The 17,500-nt window shown below is 49.4% G+C and overlaps 1 protein-coding gene across 1 annotated transcript in view; it reads left to right on the top strand.

Moving 5' to 3' along the window:
- Positions 1-17,500, top strand: part of cacna1sa (calcium channel, voltage-dependent, L type, alpha 1S subunit, a) — a 54,348-nt gene that overhangs the window by 15,819 nt on the left and 21,029 nt on the right. Inside the window, exons 3-10 of the mRNA XM_060910329.1 lie at positions 614-719; positions 1,564-1,703; positions 1,879-1,983; positions 2,082-2,119; positions 2,219-2,371; positions 16,491-16,696; positions 16,825-16,928; positions 17,072-17,217. Of these exons, the coding sequence (XP_060766312.1) occupies positions 614-719; positions 1,564-1,703; positions 1,879-1,983; positions 2,082-2,119; positions 2,219-2,371; positions 16,491-16,696; positions 16,825-16,928; positions 17,072-17,217 (998 nt within the window). The remainder of the gene's footprint in view (positions 1-613; positions 720-1,563; positions 1,704-1,878; positions 1,984-2,081; positions 2,120-2,218; positions 2,372-16,490; positions 16,697-16,824; positions 16,929-17,071; positions 17,218-17,500) is intronic.

Genomic DNA, 17,500 nt, shown 5'->3' on the forward strand with positions numbered 1-17,500 from the left:
TCTGCTGATTTGCTTCACTAAGTCAGTGTGAAGAAGGAGAACACTGTGAGCGAGAGAGAAATGATAATGACTGTAACGTACTGTATCACTGACAGGATTAGATGATCTGAAGCAGTGTGTATGTCACATGTTATTGTCAGTGTTACCATGACAACATGGAGCCCTTGAGTCCAGTCAGAGCATTCAGCTTTCTGAGAGCACTTTTTTTTCTATTTCACTAATTTCTAAAAGGACCTGCACGCTCTGAGTCCATTCGGCCAGTTTTGTTGCAAATACAAACTTTAAAGCAGATTGTGTTTCTCTTCCTTCTTTGTAGGTCCAAAAAATGAAACTGTAAATGAGCGGAGCAGATTCCACTGCACTCTGACCTCACGTGTAGTAAACCCGATGTGTGTGTGCAGCAGGTAATGCAGCCTTTCCGCTGGTGACCACCACAAGGACATTTCAGATCAGTAGGAGACACTGTTTACATCACCACGCGTTAATCTGATGGTTCTGATTCCCGCTGGAGCCATTCCCACACGACATTTCAGCATAATAACAGGAAATAAACTGTTTTCAGTGTGAGCGTAAATGGGGAGTGGTGTTTTTCACTTAACTCCGCCCCCTTCAGGCCATTCGAGATCATCATTCTTCTCACCATCTTTGCAAACTGTGTGGCTCTTGCTGTGTTCATGCCAATGCCTGAGGAGGACACGAACAACACCAACAGCAACCTGGTGTGTCTCTCTCTCTCTCTCTCTCTCTCTCACACACACACACACACACACACACACACCTTTAAACAGTAATATGAGTTGGAGGTTTTTCTGGTGGAAGTCATCAGCATCTACCTTATGATGTCATTTACACACACACACACACACACACACACACACACACACACACACACACACAGGGCATGAGATAACATAATCAGAGAGGTTCACCAGTGTGTGTGTGTGTGTGTGTGTGTGTGTGTCCTTGACCCAGGTAAGTGAGAAGAGCAGCTGCAAAAAACCTTTAAATTTAGACTAGCTCTTACACACACACACACACACACACACACACACACACACACACACACACACACACACATCAGTGCTTAAAAGTGTTTCATGTTTCAGAATCACTTTTAAACATATTATTGTTGTAGCTATTATTGTTACACATCCACTGTGTGTGTGTGTGTGTGTGTGTGTGTGTGTGTGTGTGTGTGTGTGTGTGTGTGTGGTTAATGAGCAATTAACTTTTACACAGCGGATTTCTTAATAACAGAGAGAGAGAGAGAGAGAGAGAGAGAGAGAGGGAGAGAGAGAATGGGGTAACTCCTCACAGCTTATGTGATTTGAAGTTGGTTATGTCGAAGTTGTTTACATTCATTAATTTTCTTCTCAATAAAGTTTCAGTCTCTCAGCAGCACAAGTTTCCAAAATGGCAGGATTTCATGAAGTTCATAGAAATTCTCCTACAAATGATTTATGAATAAATACACGTGGATCCAGCTGGAGAAAATGAGGCCTCGTGTGTGATGAGTCTGTACACTCAGTGTGTGTGTGTGTGTGTGTGTGTGTACACTAATAGGAGAGTTTGGAGTACATCTTCCTCATCATCTTCACACTGGAGTGTTTCCTGAAGATTGTGGCGTACGGACTGCTCTTCCACGCTGACGCATATTTACGAAACTGCTGGAACATTCTGGACTTCGTCATAGTGACAATGGGGTGAGACTGAAACATCTGTCTGTCTGTCTGTTCATGGAAATAAATTCGTTAACACTCAAACACTAACATCAGAGCAAATAGTTACATGAAGAAATTATTTTTCATCAACAACAATGAGACATATACTATTCTCTCTCCTTGTCTGTCTGTCTTTCTGTCTCTCTTTCTCTCTCAGTCTTTTCACTATAGTGGTGGACTTCATTAATAATATCAGTGGTGTTGAGGCTCCAGTGGAACAGAAAGGTGGAGGGTTTGATATGAAAGCTCTCAGAGCATTTAGGTACCGTGGTGTGTTTACGTACTCTATACATTTATATTTGCTAATGCTAAGTACATGTACAATAGACAGAAAGTTTAAGATAAAGTTGATCATTTCAGGGTGCTGAGGCCATTACGGCTTGTCTCAGGAGTCCCGAGTGAGTCACAGAGCGCACACACACACACACACACACACAGCTTCAACAGAGACACACTTGGTCAGATGTTTTATAATCCAGGTGCAATGTGTCCTCCAGGCCTGCAAGTGGTGATGAGCTCCATTCTCAAGTCCATGCTGCCGCTGTTTCACATCTCACTGCTCGTCTTCTTCATGGTGACCATCTACGCCATCATCGGCCTTGAGCTTTTCAAATGCAAGATGCACAAAACCTGCTACTACAAGGACACGGGTTAGCACGCTACCCAGTGCACTAGATCATTAAAATATTAAATATTAAAAACCTTAAAACATGAACGTTAATCTCTACTTCTGCAGTCCACAAAACCTTCAGAGGATAATGACCCCAAAATGGACATTACGAGTTTTCTGTAACACTAAACCTGAACCCTACATTTCTGTCACCACAACATTAACCCCTAATCCATCCAGCCAGCCATCCAGCCATTATCTGTGTAGGTGCAATTGCGTTATTAAATCAGTCTCATACAATCAGTCCCATAAAATATCAGTTCATTAATTTTACTAATCAGTATTTCAATTAATTATTAAAGTAATGAATGAATTACTCTAGTGATACACTAGCTCATTGAAGGCAATGTAAATTTTTTGATGGCAGAGGATAGCTTCAAGTAATACTACAGCAAAACAGACAAGACACAGTTTCTTATAAATATCTCGTCTCGTCTTGTCTCGTCTTCTTCCGCTTATCCGGGACCGGGTCGCGGAGGCAGCAGTCTAAGCATGGAAGCCCAAACTTCCCTTTCCCCAGACACCTCGGCCAGCTCCTCAGGAAGAACACCGAGGCGTTCCCAGGCCAGCCGAGAAACATAGTCCCTCCAGCGTGTCCTGGGTCTTCCCCGGGGCCTCCTCCCGGGGGGACATGCCTGGAACACCTCCCCAGGGAGGCATCCAGGAGGCATCCAAAAAACATGCCCGAGCCACCTCAGCTGGTTCCTCTCGATGTGGAGGAGCAGCGGCTCTACTCCGAGCTCCTCCCAAGTGACTGTGCTTCTCACCCTATCTCTGAGGGAGCGCCCAGCCACCCTGCGAAGGAAACTCATTTCGGCCACTTGTATCCGCGATCTTGTTCTTTCTGTCATTACCCAAAGCTCATGACCACAGGTGAGAGTCGGAACGTAGATCGACCGGTAAATTGAGAGCTTCGCCTTTTGGCTCAGCTCCTTCTTCACCACGACGGACCAGTAAAGCGACTGCATCACTGCGGAGGCTGCACCGATCCGCCTGTCGATCTCACGCTCCATCCTTCCCTCACTCGTGAACAAGATCCCGAGATACTTAAACTCCTCCACTTGAGGCAGGACTTCTCCACCAACCTGGAGAGGGCAAGCCACCCTTTTCCGGTCGAGAACCATGGCCTCGGACTTGGAGGTGCTGATTCTCATCCCAGCCGCTTCACACTCGACTGCAAACCACCCCAGTGCATGCTGAAGGTCCTGGTTTGAAGAAGCCAACAGGACAACATCATCCGCAAAAAGCAGAGATGAAATCCTGTGGTTCCCAAACAGGATTCCTTCCGGCCCCTGGCTGCGCCTAGAAATTCTGTCCATAAAAATTATGAACAGAACCGGTGACAAAGGGCAGCCCTGCTGGAGTCCAACATGCACTGGGAATAGGTCTGACTTACTGCCGGCAATGCGAACCAGACTCCTGCTCCGTTCGTACAGGGACCGGACAGCCCTTAGCAAAGAGCCCCGAACCCCATACTCCCAAAGCATCCCCCCCAGGGTACCACGGGGGACACGGTCGAATGCCTTCTCCAGATCCACAAAGCACATGTGGACTGGTTGGGCAAACTCCCATGAACCCTCGAGCACCTTATGAAGGGTATAGAGCTGGTCCAGTGTTCCGCGACCAGGATGAAAACCGCATTGTTCCTCCTGGATCCGAGGTTCGACTATTGGTCGAATTCTCCTCTCCAGTACCCTGGAGTAAACTTTCCCTGGGAGGCTGAGAAGTGTGATTCCCCTATAATTGGAGCACACTCTCCGGTCCCCTTTCTTAAAAAGAGGGACCACCACCCCAGTCTGCCACTCCAGAGGCACTGTCCCCGACTGCCACGCGATGTTGCAGAGGCGTGTCAACCAAGACAGCCCCACAACATCCAGAAACTTGAGATACTTAGGGCGGATCTCATCCACCCCCGGTGCCTTGCCACCGAGGAGCTTGCAAACCACCTCAGTGACTTCGGCTTGGGTAATGGATGAGTCCACCTCTGAGTCATCAGCCTCAGTCTCCTCAGTGGAAGACATGATGGTGGGATTGAGGAGATCCTCAAAGTATTCCTTCCACCGCCCGACAATGTCCCCAGTTGAGGTCAACAGCTCCCCACCCGCACTGTAAACAGTGTTGGCAGAGTACTGCTTCCCCCTCCTGAGGCGCCGGACGGTTTGCCAGAATTTCTTCGAGGCCGACCGATAGTCCTTCTCCATGGCCTCCCCGAACTCCTCCCAGTTCCGAGTTTTTGCCTCCGCAACTGCCCGAGCTGCAGCACGCCTGGCCTGCCGATACCCGTCGGCTGCCTCAGGAGTCCCGGAGGTCAACATGGCCCGATAGGACTCCTTCTTCAGCTTGACGGCATCCCTTACTTCCAGTGTCCACCACCGGGTTCGTGGATTGCCGCCACGACAGGCACCGGAGACCTTGCGGCCACAGCTCCGAACAGCTGCATCCACAATGGAGGTAGAGAACATGGTCCACTCAGACTCAATGTCCCCCGCCTCCCTCGGAAGCTGGGAAAAGCTCTCCCGGAGGTGGGAGTTAAAGACCTCCCCAACAGAGTGCTCGGCCAGACATTCCCAGCAAACCCTCACCATACGTTTGGGCCTGCCAGGTCTGTCCAGCTTCCTCCTCCACCAGCGGATCCAACTCACCACCAGGTGGTGATCAGTTGACAGCTCAGCCCCTCTCTTCACCTGAGTGTCCAAGACATAGGGCCGGAGATCAGATGAAACGACTACAAAGTTGATCATCGACCTCCGACCTAAGGTGTCCTGGTGCCAGGTGCACTTATGGACACCCCTATGCTTGAACATGGTGTTCGTTATGGACAAACCGTGACTAGCACAGAAGTCCAATAACAAAACACCACTCGGGTTCAGATCGGGGAGGCCGTTCCTCCCAACCATGCCCCTCCAGGTGTCACTGTCGTCGCCCACGTGAGCATTGAAGTCCCCCAGTAGCACAATGGAGTCCCCAGTCTGAGCACCCCTCAGTACCTCTCCCAGGGACTCCAAGAAGGCCGGATGCTCTATACTGCTATTTGGCCCGTAGGCACAAACAACAGCAAGAGCCCTCTCCCCAATCCGAAGGCGCAGAGAGGCGACCCTCTCGTTCACCGGGGTAAACTCCAACACATGGCGGCTGAGCTGGGGAGCTATAAGCAAGCCCACACCAGCCCGCCGCCACTCACCACGGGCGACTCCAGAGAAGTGGAGAGTCCAGCCCCTCTCGAGGAGCTGGGTTCCAGAGCCCAAGCTGTGCGTGGAGGTGAGCCCGACTATCTCTAGCCGGTACCTCTCAACCTCCCGCACAAGCTCAGGCTCTTTCCCCCCCAGCAAAGTGACATTCCATGTCCCAACAGCCAGCTGCTGTGTCCGGGGATCAGGTCGTCGAGGCCCCTGCCTTCGACTGCCACCCAATCCACACTGCACCAAACCCCTACTGCTACCTCTGTGGGTGGTGAACCCACAGGAGGTCGGGCCCACGTCACCTCTTCGGGCTGAGCCCGGCCGGGCCCCATGGGCAAAGGCCCGGCCACCAAGCGCTCGCATACGAGCCCCAACCCCGGGCCTGGCTCCAGGGTGGGGCCCCGGCTGCGTCATACCGGGCGACGTCACGGTCCTGGATTTTTTCTCCATAGGGGTTTTTGGTGAACTGCTCTTGGTCTGGCCTGTCACCTAGGACCTGTCTGCCTTGGGAAACCCTAACAGGGGCATAATGCCCCCGACAACATAGCTCCTAGGATCATTCAAGCACACAAACCCCTCCACCACAATAAGGTGGCAGTTCTAGGAGGGGTTCTTATAAATATTTAATATATTAAAATTACAAAATCAAGTGAGGATAATCCTGATCAGGTACATTCAATAATACTAGCAGCAGTTTAACAATCAAGGCACAAAATGGTGATCTGAGGTGGTAATATTATGTGTGTAAAGGCCTCTGCATGCTCTTGCGACAAGGCTTTCGCAGATAGCTTTTCGCAGACAGTTGTAATTTATTGTTGAGCGGGGAGTATAGGCATGCGCGATGTTATTCACCGGCACAACGCAAGGGGGCGCGAAGTCGCTAGGAGTAGTTGGTGGGTGTGGTTAGTGGAGTGTTTATCCTCCGGTTACTTATAATGACTAGAACTTTTTTTTTATAATGACTAGAACTGGAGTCGTATAGATGTACGTACTTCCTCAATCAACCGCTCTTCGTGCTGCTCCATCTTCGCTCGTGTTTTTAAAAATGCCGGTCATGAAAACAAACCAAACCGGGAAAGTAGGGAAGCGGAAGTGCGTGTACAGCGGATGTAGAGTGGACCAGTCAGAGCCCTCTTGTCTGCGACACTGTCTGCGAGGCTTCTTCGGTGGTCACAATTTTTGGGAGGTGCGCGCAGAGCGTCTGCGAAGGTGGGGGGGCTACGCAGACACTGTCTGCGACGCTATCTGCGAGGACTGGGTTGTCAGCATAAATTGGCCTTAAGTGTGTGTGTTTGCAGGCTAATGGCTAACAAAGGGTTGTATGCTAAGTGAGAGAGGGAGGTGACAAGAGTGTTTGTGTCAGATTGCAGGCACTTATGGATGTATGTGCAGAAAGAGATTGAGAAGCAGACTGCAAACAAAGCCAAATTGTGTGACGAGAGATGTAGTCGGTAACCAGGCGAGGGTCGATCGATCATGCAAACAACACAAAGTAGGCAAGGCAAAAGACGAGAGAGAAATACTAGCAGGTGTCAGAATAACAAGACAGCAGGCAGACAATGAAAAGGCTCAGTAGTACTGGTCAGAACACAGAACGATACTTCACAATGAAGGTGTGGAACTGCTGTGGTTATATGGGGAGACTAATGATGTGTGTGATGATTGTCAGCTGAGTTCAATAGGCTGGTGACAGAGGGCGCTGTGTGTTCTGGGATGTGTAGTTCCGAGTGCATGTTTGTAGTTTGGTTAGTGACTGTTTTCAATGGGGATACTGACAGTTTGAGTGAAGCATGCAAAGAAGGTGCGCAAAAGGTGGGGAGGGGACTGTAGGCACTCTGTGTGACTGATTAAAACAAAGGCACATAAATGATCACTGGCCCATTCAAGGATCAAACCCACAACCTCAGCATTATCAGCACCACGTTCTAACCAGCTGAGCTAACCAGCCCTTAGTTTACAGAAGTCTGAATGCTGAGGTGTGTATAATGGTGCGTGGTAAGCGGGCGTTAGAGAGAAAAAAGTAAAGAGAGATAGGCCATGCAAAATCTACCAGAGTAAAACTGAGAAACACAATAACATTGTTAGGACTGGGACTGTTTTGGCCTCTAGAGGCCGCTGTTATTTCCTTTTCTGGTCATGTTTGTTTTGGGCCTCTAGAGGTCACCACTGTGTTCTCATCTCATCTCATCTCATTATCTCTAGCCGCTTTATCCTTCTACAGGGTCGCAGGCAAGCTGGAGCCTATCCCAGCTGACTATGGGCGAAAGGCGGGGTACACCCTGGACAAGTCGCCAGGTCATCACAGGGCTGACACATAGACACAGACAACCATTCACACTCACATTCACACCTACGGTCAATTTAGAGTCACCAGTTAACCTAACCTGCATGTCTTTGGACTGTGGGGGAAACCGGAGCACCCGGAGGAAACCCACGCGGACACGGGGAGAACATGCAAACTCCGCACAGAAAGGCCCTCGCCGGCCCCGGGGCTCGAACCCAGGACCTTCTTGCTGTGAGGCGACAGCGCTAACCACTACACCACCGTGCCGCCACCACTGTGTTCTGTGTTTTGTTTTTGTCTTATTGCCTGTTTCCTGCCCCGCCCTGTCCTTAATTAGTTTGTGTATTTATACCCCTGAGTTCAGTCCTCTTGTCACAGAGTCTTTGTGCTGTTAGCTCCAGTTACCTCTGTTCTGTGTTCCTTGCCTTTGTCTTTTTGATTTTGCACTTTGCTTTTCTTTTTGGTCTTTTTGAACCTGGTATTTACTGTTTTTTGGATCTTCTGAGCGTTGGTATTTTTGCCTTTTCTTTTCTGTTTTTTTGGCTTTTGTATGGACTTTGAACTTTTGGATATTTTTTATTTTTCCCTTAATCTTCTGAGCGTTTTGGATTATCCTTTTTTTTGGGACTGTAAATAAACTTTTGATACTTTTCTACTTCCGCCTCACGCCTCTGCACTTGAGTCAATCCCCTGGTGGCCTAGTGGGGGTTTGCTGGATTATCACACCAGCGACCTGGCTTCGACTCCCAGCAAAACCCCAACAGAAAGACTCTGTCATGACCGACTCAGCAGAGGCTTCTTCATCTGTCTATCCGGCCAACCTTCAGGGAATGATGGCTGCATTAAGACACCTCGGATCCACCACAGACACTCATGGATGGACTCTCACAAGCCAACGTGAGACCCTTGCTTGCCACGAGGCACTGCTTCAGCAGATTGGGAAAACCCTGGCACAGCTGATTTCTCTGATCCTGCTCCACCATCTGCTCCTGCTCCAGTGCCTCCTGCCATGCTGCCTTCTTCACCTCGTGAACCCAGCCTTCCTGCACCACAGAGGTATGACGGCAAGCACAGTGAGTGTTGGGAATTCCTTACCCAGTGCCAACTCACCTTTGAGCTTCAGCCTACCACCTACACTACGGATCGCCACAAGATTGCCTTTGTGATAACCTTGTTAGCTGGTAAGGTGCGATCCTGGGCCACTGCTATTTGGCAGAGACAGGGACCCGAGTGCTCTGATTTCCAGTTGTTTACTGAGGAGATGCTTCGTGTCTTCGATCAAGCAGGCATCAGTACAGACGCAGCCAGAAAGCTCATGTCTATCCGGCAAGGAGGAAGCGTCGCAGACTACGCCATCTCGTTCCGGACGCTCACAGCAGTAAGTGGATGGAACGAGACTGCCTTGGTGTCAGCCTTCCACCATGGTCTGTCTGACCCCATCAAAGACAGTCTGGCTTCTATCGGATGCCCAAGTGACCTCGAAACTCTGATCTCACATTCTACTCATCTTGACAACAGGATGAGAGAACGCCTCCCTGGCCTCCCTGCCTCTACCTGGAGCCCGTCTACCTCCTCCAGTGACTGTCCAGAGCCCATGCAAGTTGGCCGTACTCGCCTCTCCACAGCTGAGAGGGAGCGCAGAAGGAGGGACAAGTGCTGCATCTACTGTGGCAAGCCTGGTCACTTCCGAGAATCATGCCCCGAGCTCTCGGGAAAAGGACCGCCCCATCCAGCCGACAGAGGGTTGTGACAGGGCCTACCCTCTCTCCCGGACTCCCTGGCCAAGGAATCTACATCCGGGTCTCCATCTCCTGGGGTGAGTCCGTCCACTCTTGTCAAGCTTTGTTAGACTCAGGGGCGGCTGGAAACTTTATGGATATCCACTTCGCCCAAAGCATCAATGTCCCGACTGCGCCCCTTGAAATCCCACTGTCTGTGTCTGCCCTCGATGGCCAAGCGTTAGGTGATGGAAGAGTCATCCAAGTTACTTCTCCAGTCTTTCTCCAGTCTCAAGGTCACAAAGAAGAAATATCCCTGCACCTTATTCATTCCCCAGAGTTTCCAGTTATTCTAGCCCTTCCTTGGCTTACTCGCCACAACCCTTGCATAGACTGGGTAACAAGCCAGGTTGTGGAATGGGGCCCTGCATGCCATGCCTCTTGTCTGCTCTCTAGCTCTCCTGTGTCTCCTGCCGAGCCTCCTGATCTCACCGAGTTATCTCAAGTTCCCACAGAGTACTGGGATCTCAAGGAGGTCTTCAGCAAGAGCAGGGCCGCCGTTCTTCCCCCGCACCACGCCTATGACTGTGCTATCGACTTGCTCCCTGGGACTACTCCTCCTCGGGGCCGACTGTTCTCCCTCTCTCAGCCAGAACGCAAGGCCATGGAGGAGTACATCAAGGAAGCCTTGGCCTCTGGGTTCATTCGACCCTCCACCTCACCCGCTGGTGCCGGCTTCTTTGTCGGCAAGAAGGATGGGGGGGCTCCGGCCATGTATTGATTATAGGGGCCTGAACAAGATCACCATGCGCAACCGATATCCCCTTCCACTGATGTCCACAGCATTCGATCTGCTCCAAGGCGCCACCATCTTCACCAAGTTGGACTTACGGAATGCTTACCACCTCGTCCGTATCCGACAGGGAGATGAGTGGAAGACTGCCTTTAACACCCCGTCAGGGCACTACGAGTACCAGGTGATGCCCTTCGGACTCACCAATGCACCAGCTGTTTTTCAGGCCCTTATCAATGACGTCTTGAGGGATATGATTAATCTATACGTTTTCGTCTACCTCGATGACATCCTCATATTCTCCAAGACCTTACAGGAGCACCGCCACCATGTCCGCCAAGTCCTCCAGAGACTTTTACAAAATTATCTGTTTGCTAAAGCCCAGAAATGCGAGTTTCATGTCCCCAAGGTCTCCTTTCTGGGATTTATCGTATGAACGGGGCAACTCCAAATGGACCCAGCCAAGACCCTGGCCGTCCGGGACTGGCCTACTCCCAAGTCTGTTAAGGAGGTTCAGTGGTTCCTAGGATTCGCTAACTTCTACCGCAAATTCATCAGGAACTTCAGTTCCGTAGCAGCACCTATGTCGGACCTCACCAAAAGGACTGGTGGATCCTTTGTCTGGTCCCCTCAGGCGGAAAAGGCGTTTAATGACCTCAAACACCAGTTTTGCACGGCACCCATTCTAGTTCTCCCGGACACCTCCCAACCATTCATCGTGGAGGTGGACGCCTCGGACAGTGGTGTCGGCGCGGTGCTCTCTCAATGCTCAGAAGGGAAGCTGCACCCCTGCGCTTATTTCTCCCACTGCCTGAGCCCTGCGGAGTCCCGCTATGATGTGGGGGATTGGGAACTGCTAGCGGTCAAACGAGCTCTTGAGGAGTGGAGGCACTGGCTGGAGGGAGCGCAACATCCATTCCTGGTGTGGACAGACCATAAGAACCTGGAGTACCTCCAGCAAGCCAAGAGGCTGAACCCACAACAGGCTAGGTGGGCTTTGTTTTTCAGCCATTTCAGCTTCACCCTATCATACCGCCCGGGCTCTAAGAACACCAAACCGGACGCGCTCTCCAGGCTGTTCTCACCCAACAACAGGGAGAGTGAAGTTGGGCCTATCATTCCTGTATCCCGGATTGTGGCTCCTGTCCACTGGGGTATTGAGGAGACCATTCGACAAGCTCAACGCCGGGACCCTGATCCTGGGACGGGGCCACCGGGCCTCCTGTACGTCCCTCGTCAAGCCTGGGCCAAGGTTCTCCAGTGGGGTCACTCTTCCCCTCTCACCGCCCACCCAGGAGGACCCTGGACTTCCTGAAAAGACGCTTCTGGTGGCCTAACATGGAGAAGGAAGTGAGGTCATTCGTCCTGTCCTGTGAGGTCTGCACCAGAACCAAGAACCCATGACAGTGTTCCCAGGGTCTCCTGCATCCTCTGCCTATTCCCCGGCGTCCCTGGTCCCACGTGGCGGTCGACTTCATCACGGGTCTCCCTGAGTCTCAAGGTAACACTGTCATATTGGTCATAGTGGACAGATTCTCCAAGGCCTGCCGCTTTATTCCACTGTGCAAACTCCCTTCTGCCCTTGACACTGCTAAATTGTTGTTCACTCATGTCTTCTGAGTTTTTGGTCTCCCACAGGACATTGTCTCTGACCGGGGGCCCCAGTTCTCCTCCTGAGTATGGCACAGCTTCTGCAAGAGCATCAGGGCCACTGCCAGGCTCTCCTCTGGGTTCCACCCCCAGTCCAACGGCCAGACGGAGATGCTCAACCAGGACCTGGAAACCACACTGCGAGGCCTGGCTATGGATAACCTGACATCGTGGAGCACCTGGCTGCCATGGGCAGAGTACGGCCACAACACCCTGCCGTCATCGGCCACCAAGCTGTCGCCGTTCCAGTGCCAATTCGGGTTCCAGCCACCTCTGTTCCTGGACCAGGAGGAGGATGCTGGGGTGCCCTCGGTCAACCATTACGTGAGACGGTGTCGCAAGACCTGGAGCAAGGTCAGGAGGACACTCATCCAGATCTCCAGTACCAACCAGACTCAGGCCAACCACCATAGGAGACCTGCCCACACTTTCTGCCCTGAGCAGCGGGTTTGGCTGTCCACCAAGGACCTTCCGCTGCGGGTGGAGAACCGCAAGCTTGCTCCTCGCTACATTGGCCCCTTCAAGGTTGTACGCAGAGTTAACCCTGTCTCCTACCAGCTCCAGTTACCACGTACGCTAAGGATCAACCCCACATTCCATGTTTCCCTGTTGCGGCCCATACTGACATCCACGTATGCCCCTGCCCCTAGGAACCCCCCACCCCCCGCATCTTCCAGGGTCAGACTGTGTTCACCGTGCGCCGCCTGCTGGACTCCCGCTGGGTTCGTGGGGGCCTCCAATATCTTGTGGACTGGGAGGGCTATGGCCCTGAGGAGCGCTGCTGGGTCCCAGCTCGGGACATACTCGATAAAGAACTTTGTCGGGACTTCCATTCGGCCCATCCTGATCGTCCTGGGAACGTCAGGAGATGCTCCTGGGGGGGGGGGTCCTGTTAGGACTGGAACTGTTTTGGCCTCTAGAGGCCGCTGTTATTTCCTTTTCTGGTCATGTTTGTTTTGGGCCTCTAGAGGTCACCACTGTGTTCTGTGTTTTGTTTTTGTCTTATTGCCTGTTTCCTGCCCCGCCCTGTCCTTAATTAGTTTGTGTATTTATACCCCTGAGTTCAGTCCTCTTGTCACGGAGTCTTTGTGCTGTTATGTTTAGCTCCAGTTACCTCTGTTCCGTGTTCCTTGCCTTTGTCTTTTTGGTTTTGCACTTTGCTTTTCTTTTTGGTCTTTTTGAACCTGGTATTTACTGTTTTTTGGATCTTCTGAGCGTTGGTATTTTTGCCTTTTCTTTTCTGTTTTTTTGGCTTTTGTATGGACTTTGAACTTTTGGATATTTTTTATTTTTCCCTTAATCTTCTGAGCATTTTGGATTATACTTTTTTTTGGGACTGTAAATATTGTAAATAAACTTTTGATACTTTTCTACTTCTGCCTCACGCCTCTACACTTGAGTCAATCCCCTGGTGGCTTAGTGGGGGTTTGCTGGATTGTCACACCAGCGACCTAGGTTCAAATCCCAGCAAAACCCCCACAAACATATAATCAGCCCAAAGCTATGTGATTACTGTGCACACATTTGAAACAACCTTAGGTTTAAATAGCACTTTTCACATAAACTAATCAAACTAAGACTAATGTTGCCCAAATGCCAGCCTTACTAGGGACTGCTCTTGTGTGGTGGCTGAAGGAGTTTGTCTGTGATCTTCCATTTCTGTGTATTCTTCTGAAGAGTGCGGAGCACAGCTTCAACTCAGTTTCATACAGATCTGCTATGTCGCAAAGTTCTTCCCGGGCAGGATCTGGTGATCCGGAAAGTCCTTGGTCAAATGTTCGTTGGCTGAAGACATGGAGGGAACCGCTCACCTCTAATCTTCCTAATTTGCATTATTACGGTGTAGTAATACCGGTAATCGGTTTCAAACACAACGAAAGCAAAACAACGCGACTGAGGCTCGTTATCCGTGGCCAGCGGTCCATACAACAACGTGTTCTTGTTCCTTCGTTTCTGTCCGCAGGTAGTAGTTGTAGGTGCAATTGGTAATTGAGTGATCAATCTCATTAAATCTGAAGGTTAATAATTAAATTGAATCATACCATTGAATCATTCTCATTGAATTGTTTTCATTGAATCAGTCTCACTGAATCATACCATTGAATCATTCTCATTGAATCATACCATTAATTTTGGTGCTTAATAATAAATTACCAAACAGCCAAATTATGATATGTTCCAAATTATTATGATCACTTACCGTATTACATAACTCATATGCACCTTTGAATTATTTGAGATTGGGTACTTCAAAGATATTGGAACACAAATAAACACACAGTTTCAATAATAAATGAATTTATTATAACAAAGATAAAAATGAATAATATCAATTGAAATATATACAAATATGATATATACTTGATGAGCATGTGTGTGGGTGTGGGTGTCTCTGTGTGTGTGTGTGTGTGTGTGTGTGTGTGTGTGTGTGTGTGTGTGTGTGTGTGTGTGTGTGTGTATGGGGCTTGATGACCATGTGTTTCTAAGTAAAACAAGAGAGTTAGCTTTGGTTGCTAATTAAGGCAAAGGAAGGCTAGCTAGCATGTGTTTGTGGCTAGCTAAGACCCAAGGATCCTACCTCATGGAGTTAAGGCAAAAGAATGTTATCTAAGGTGTGGGGGAGGGTGACCACATGTTGAAGATAAAAGATTAGCTCTGTGTAGCTAGCTAAGGTGTGTTGTAAGGCCTATGGCCTAGCTAAAAGGCTAGCGTGGGATGCTAAGTGAGGTGTGTTTTGTGTGTGACCACGTGGTAAGGCCTTACAGTCCCTTGAGACAATGCAGTTAGCTCTGGATGCTAATGAGACAGAAGAATTAGCCATAGCAGCTAACTCACTAGCTTTATAACATTACCAAATTCACTGAAACCTTGATGAGGTCAAAATATGTGTAAGAATGAAATTAAGAGTGTTAGGAAGGAATAGAAGATAGCATGCAACCTGTCTATTAAACAATTGAGAGATCAAAACAAAATAGAACAATCATCAATTCAACACGCTGCGTGTCTACAGTGTAAACAATTAAACCGTTCCTGAGTTTAAATTCACACTACTTCAATAAAGCTAATTCCTAAGACTAGTTTTATGCCCAAATTTTGCCAGTCTTACTCAGTATCTTGCCTCTAGCAAGATTATGAAGAGATGTTCTGAGACTTTTGTAGTTTCACCGTGGTGGAACACATGAGTCGCTTCCTGTGGTTGCTCGTGATGAAAAGAAAGTCTCTGATCAAAATAATGTGCACAGCGCTTAATTAGAAGGATCCGGTTGCTTCTAAACTTTAAATTAAACTGCTTTGGGCTGCAGTTTGTACGTACTCGATAATAGACAAACAGAACCGGTTGTAACTCTATCTGAGTTAGATCGCGCGATTTTGGATTTTTACCGTGGCCAGGGGTAAACAAAGAAAAACGCGCTGAATCGTGGATCTTGCAAGAAAGACGTCTGTTCTTGGGTTTGCTCGGCGGAGCGAGCGATTCTCCTTGTGTCCAGGCAGCTGCTCCAGACGGAAAGAGAAAGTATGGTGGATTTCCGGGTCACTTATGCCTTCCTGGAGGATGTGACGTTGGTGATCCCGCCCCGGCGTGACGCAGGTCAAAGCGGAAGTCGGCTGATGGGAAATGTAGTTTCTTAAAGGGACTGTGTTGTACCTACATAGTATTTCTTTAGTACCAATAGTCAGAGAGCATCAGTTAGAGAGAATGAAATTCATAGGCAAGCTTGTAGTACACTACCCAATCATGGTGCAGTGAAAGATGAGATGAGGTAGATATTGTCCAGGGCAGGAAGTGAGGGAGTTATGGGAGATGTAGTTGTGGAGATGTGCTGTACCTACATTTGTAGCCGCTTATCCTGTGCAGGGTCAGGGGCGAGCTGGATCCTATCCCAGCTGACTACGGGCGAAAGGCGGGGTACACCCTGGACAAGTCGCCAGGTCATCACAGGGCTGACACATAGACACAGACAACCATTCACACTCACATTCACACCTACGCTCAATTTAGAGTCACCAGTTAACCTAACCTGCATGTCTTTGGACTGCGGGGGAAACCGGAGCACCCGGAGGAAACCCACGCGGACACGGGGAGAACATGCAAACTCCACACAGAAAGGCCCTCACCGGCCCCGGGGCTCGAACCCGGACCTTCTTGCTGTGGGGCGACAGTGCTAACCACTACACCACCGTGCCGCACCCTAAACCCTATCATTAACCCCAAACCACATCATTAACCCCTAATCCCTAACCCTACTGCTACTCTTCAGAAAACACTGTACTGATTTCACTTTGTGACTGTGAGATTGTGTGTGTGTGTGTGTGTGTGTGTGTGTGTGTGTGTGTGTTTAATCAGTGTATTATAATTTGTGTGTGTGTGTTAGTTGTGTTTAATCACTGTGTTATAATTTGTGTGTGTGTGTGTGTGTGTGTGTGTGTTAGTTGTGTTTCTTCACTGTGTTATAATTTGTGTGTGTGTGTGTCAGATATCATAGCGACGGTGGAGAATGAGAAGCCGTCTCCATGTGCTGAGGCGGGAAACGGGCGGCGCTGTGCCCTGAATGGGACGGTGTGTAAACCAGGATGGCCTGGTCCCAATAACGGCATCACACACTTTGATAACCTGGGCTTCTCCATGCTCACTGTGTATCAGTGTATCACCACGCAGGGCTGGACAGACGTCCTCTACTGGGTGTGTCTCACCGATCAGGGTTTCAGGCCTGTCTGGGCCGATACATCAGCACGCTGCAGGAATAATAGTAAAGATGAAAAAAATATTTAGTGTGTGTGTGTGTGTGTGTGTGTGTGTGTGTGCCGCAGGTGAATGATGCGATTGGGATGGAATGGCCGTGGCTCTACTTTGTCACTCTCATTCTTCTGGGATCATTTTTCATCTTAAACATGGTGCTGGGAGTCCTGTGTGGGTCAGTGTCACACCATCACTCTGTGTGTGTGTGTGTGTGTGTGTGTGTGTGTGTGTGTGTGTGTGTGTGTGTGTGTGTGTGTTATTCAAAAAGTATCATTGGCTATTTTACTGTGCGTGTGTGTGTGTGTTTCCCTGACTCAGTGAATTCACTAAGGAGCGGGAGAAGAGCTCTCGGAGTGGTGAGTATCAGAAGTTGCGTGAACGTCAGCAGCTGGATGAAGATCTGAAGGGTTACATGGAGTGGATCACTCACGCTGAGATCATGGACCTCGACCAGGAGGGTCAAGGTCAAACACACACTCAAACACTCACACACTCACAAAAGCTCATTCTGGTGTCTCTCTGGTGTTTCCCTCAATGTTGAATTTGCTTTTGTAAGATGACTCACAGCTTGCTAGGGCACTATATTTCATCTTTCTATCTGTCTGTCTGTCTGTCTGTATTCTCTTTCTACACAGCAAATTCCCCAGTGTTGAATTAACACTTTCAGAGTTAATTTGTGACCAATTTGACATATATAAACACTCTGGGTGTTAATTTAACACTGGGGATTTTGCTGTGTAACATGCA

The sequence above is a fragment of the Neoarius graeffei genome, chromosome 26 (genome assembly GCF_027579695.1).
Source record: "Neoarius graeffei isolate fNeoGra1 chromosome 26, fNeoGra1.pri, whole genome shotgun sequence".
NCBI lineage: Eukaryota > Metazoa > Chordata > Actinopteri > Siluriformes > Ariidae > Neoarius > Neoarius graeffei.